The sequence below is a fragment of the Trichoderma citrinoviride genome, assembly GCF_003025115.1.
Source record: "Trichoderma citrinoviride strain TUCIM 6016 unplaced genomic scaffold BBK36scaffold_168, whole genome shotgun sequence".
Taxonomy (NCBI): Eukaryota; Fungi; Ascomycota; class Sordariomycetes; order Hypocreales; family Hypocreaceae; genus Trichoderma; species Trichoderma citrinoviride.
Window position 1 is genome coordinate 1 of NW_020194876.1, and position 2,346 is coordinate 2,346.

Consider the following 2,346-nt stretch of genomic DNA (forward strand, 5'->3'; position numbering starts at 1 on the left):
AAATTCCCACTTCTCCTACCCACTTCCACCGCCCAAGGTACTGCTACTGCTTAGCTCCCGGCGCGGTACCTCCTCCTCCTCCTGTCAAGCCCTCTGCAACCAAGAGACTGCTGCTTTCTTCACAAGTACCGCTACGCCTCCGAAGTTGCAGTAGTTCAACTGCCATAGTTGATCTTCCCTTGATAACGCCGTTACAGAGCAGAGGAGAACTTGCAGCTTCATCCTTGACGCCACACGAACTCTATCCCCTCTTCTTGTCTCGCTCTGCTGGGTGCTATACTCTTCGCAGTAACGGCTTCCTCATCCACTTGCCGGCCCTTCAGTTGGTCTGTACTACTACTACCAAAGTACTGCTTGCTCCAAGCTTCTCGGTAAGAGGGTCGAGGCGCGGGAGGCTCCTTGCGCTGCCGTGCCCAAAGGGGGTCCTCTCTTGTGCATATTGCGGCGGCTTTTGATATAATTGCCGGTCTGTGCCATATCAGGGTCCTCGGCCTTGAGCTGTTCAACCCGCCGATACCTTACACGACTCATATATACGGAATCCCTCCAAACGATCCTCACACAAGCGAGTCTCGACCCAATCCTCCTCGTGCACCCATCATAGAGAATACAATGGCCGTCCGACCATCACCATCGCGGTGTCGCGCCTCCTCGCGCCAGTCACGATCCTCGACTGCTGCCAAGGGCCGAACCATCGACAAGGGTCCATCTCCCAAGCCAGATTCATTTGTACGTCCAATTGCTTTACGCATTGTCCCTTGTTACCAATACTACTGCAAAGAGTACATGGTCAACTCTGGCTAACAAGTTGCTCGTCCTCGTCTTCCAGCGCTCCTTCGCCAGGCTCCCCGCCGAGCTCCGCCTCAAGATCTGGGCGGCCAGCCTCCCCGGCCCTCGCCTCGTGTCCATCCAGTGCGGCAGCAACATCTCGTCCGTGACCAAGCCCAGCCCGAGCATCGCCAACGCCGGATGCACGTCGCCGGCGCCCATCCCCGCCAGCCTGCACGCCTGCGCCGAGTCCCGCGCCGAGGCCCTCAAGACGTACCGCCCCAGCTTCGGCTTCTTCCGCGCGCCCGGCCACGTCCTGTTCAACCCGGACGTCGACATCATGTACTTTGGCCCCCGCGAGGGCTTCATGGCCGCGGACTCGCAGTTCCACACCTGCATGACGCTGTGCGATCCCGCCGTCAACGACGCCCTGTTCTGGACGGGCCCCTCGTACAACTCCCTCACGGCCGCCAGCTTCACCCTCGAGCTGCTGAGGCAGATTGCCATGCGCATGACGGGCCTGCGGGAGCTCATTTTTGTGCCCTGGGAGGACGAGCTGGTGGTGGACGAGGCCGTCGTGCACGAGCGCATGGCGAGGCAGATCCAGACGGCGATGCAGAGCGTCACACGGCTGTGTCCGTCGTGGCAGCCGCCCCCGTGGAGGATTGTTCCCTTGAACCAGCTGCCCAGCCCGACTGGCTGAGCCAAGGCCTTGTTGTGTTGGATTCGACCCAAGCACGCAAGGATTTTGATATTCCAACAAATAACGGAGACAAGACAGCGACCCGTGTATATACACGTGTACGCAGGACATGTCACGATACGCAATCGAATCTCGAGGACGACAGATATGACTTTCTCGAACCGTCACAACGCCAACTTTTCAGCTTCATGCGCGTATATATACACACGCAAGCATTGAGCGAGAGAGAGGGGCAAACTTAGGCCGATATGCCTCCTGTTTCACAAGGAGCAAGCATCTACGTATTATGATGCTACCTAGGTATATACTACCCAAAGACAGCCGCAAGGAGGCACTCGTCGAGCTGGAAAAAAAGTCTAACTGCCCAGAGTGGATGGGCAATTCGCATCGACAATCATCCTAGAACATGACATGTTGTCTGGGGCAAATCTGCATAAAAGCAACCTAACTTATGAGCTCTTTCATCGGGTCATTCAAATGTCCCTTGTTGCAACGACGAAAATAGGGGGAAATGGGTGCGAAATAACGATATACCGTAACGCAAATCGAATGAGGGTGGATAACCCAACTTCCAAGGCTTAATATGATAATGTAATAGTATTAATCAAGAGAAGAGCGATTCAAGGAATCATACCTCGGTCAATCTATCAATCAAAGAGTTCGACTCTGATTAGATGTACAGAGGCAGCCGGCCAAGACGCAATGAGCTCTAACATGTGATATATCCTACCATGACAGCTCGTCCATATCCATATCCGTATCCATACCCATAACCCATGCCCGTGTTCCAAACCATGAATGCACAATTCCAGTCCTTTCAAGTCGAATCAAAACAACAGCGAAAGGGCATCTCATCGAGTCGTGGAGTCGTTTCC

General features: G+C 54.8%; 1 protein-coding gene across 1 annotated transcript; it reads left to right on the forward strand.

Moving 5' to 3' along the window:
- Positions 1 to 612: 612 nt before the first annotated feature.
- BBK36DRAFT_1131408 (hypothetical protein) lies at positions 613 to 1,471 on the forward strand (the record flags this gene model as incomplete). The annotated part of the gene is made up of 2 exons (XM_024891972.1): positions 613 to 729; positions 830 to 1,471. 2 exons carry the CDS (start codon positions 613 to 615, stop codon positions 1,469 to 1,471), a joined length of 759 nt encoding a protein of 252 aa, XP_024744880.1.
- Positions 1,472 to 2,346: the final 875 nt, after the last annotated feature.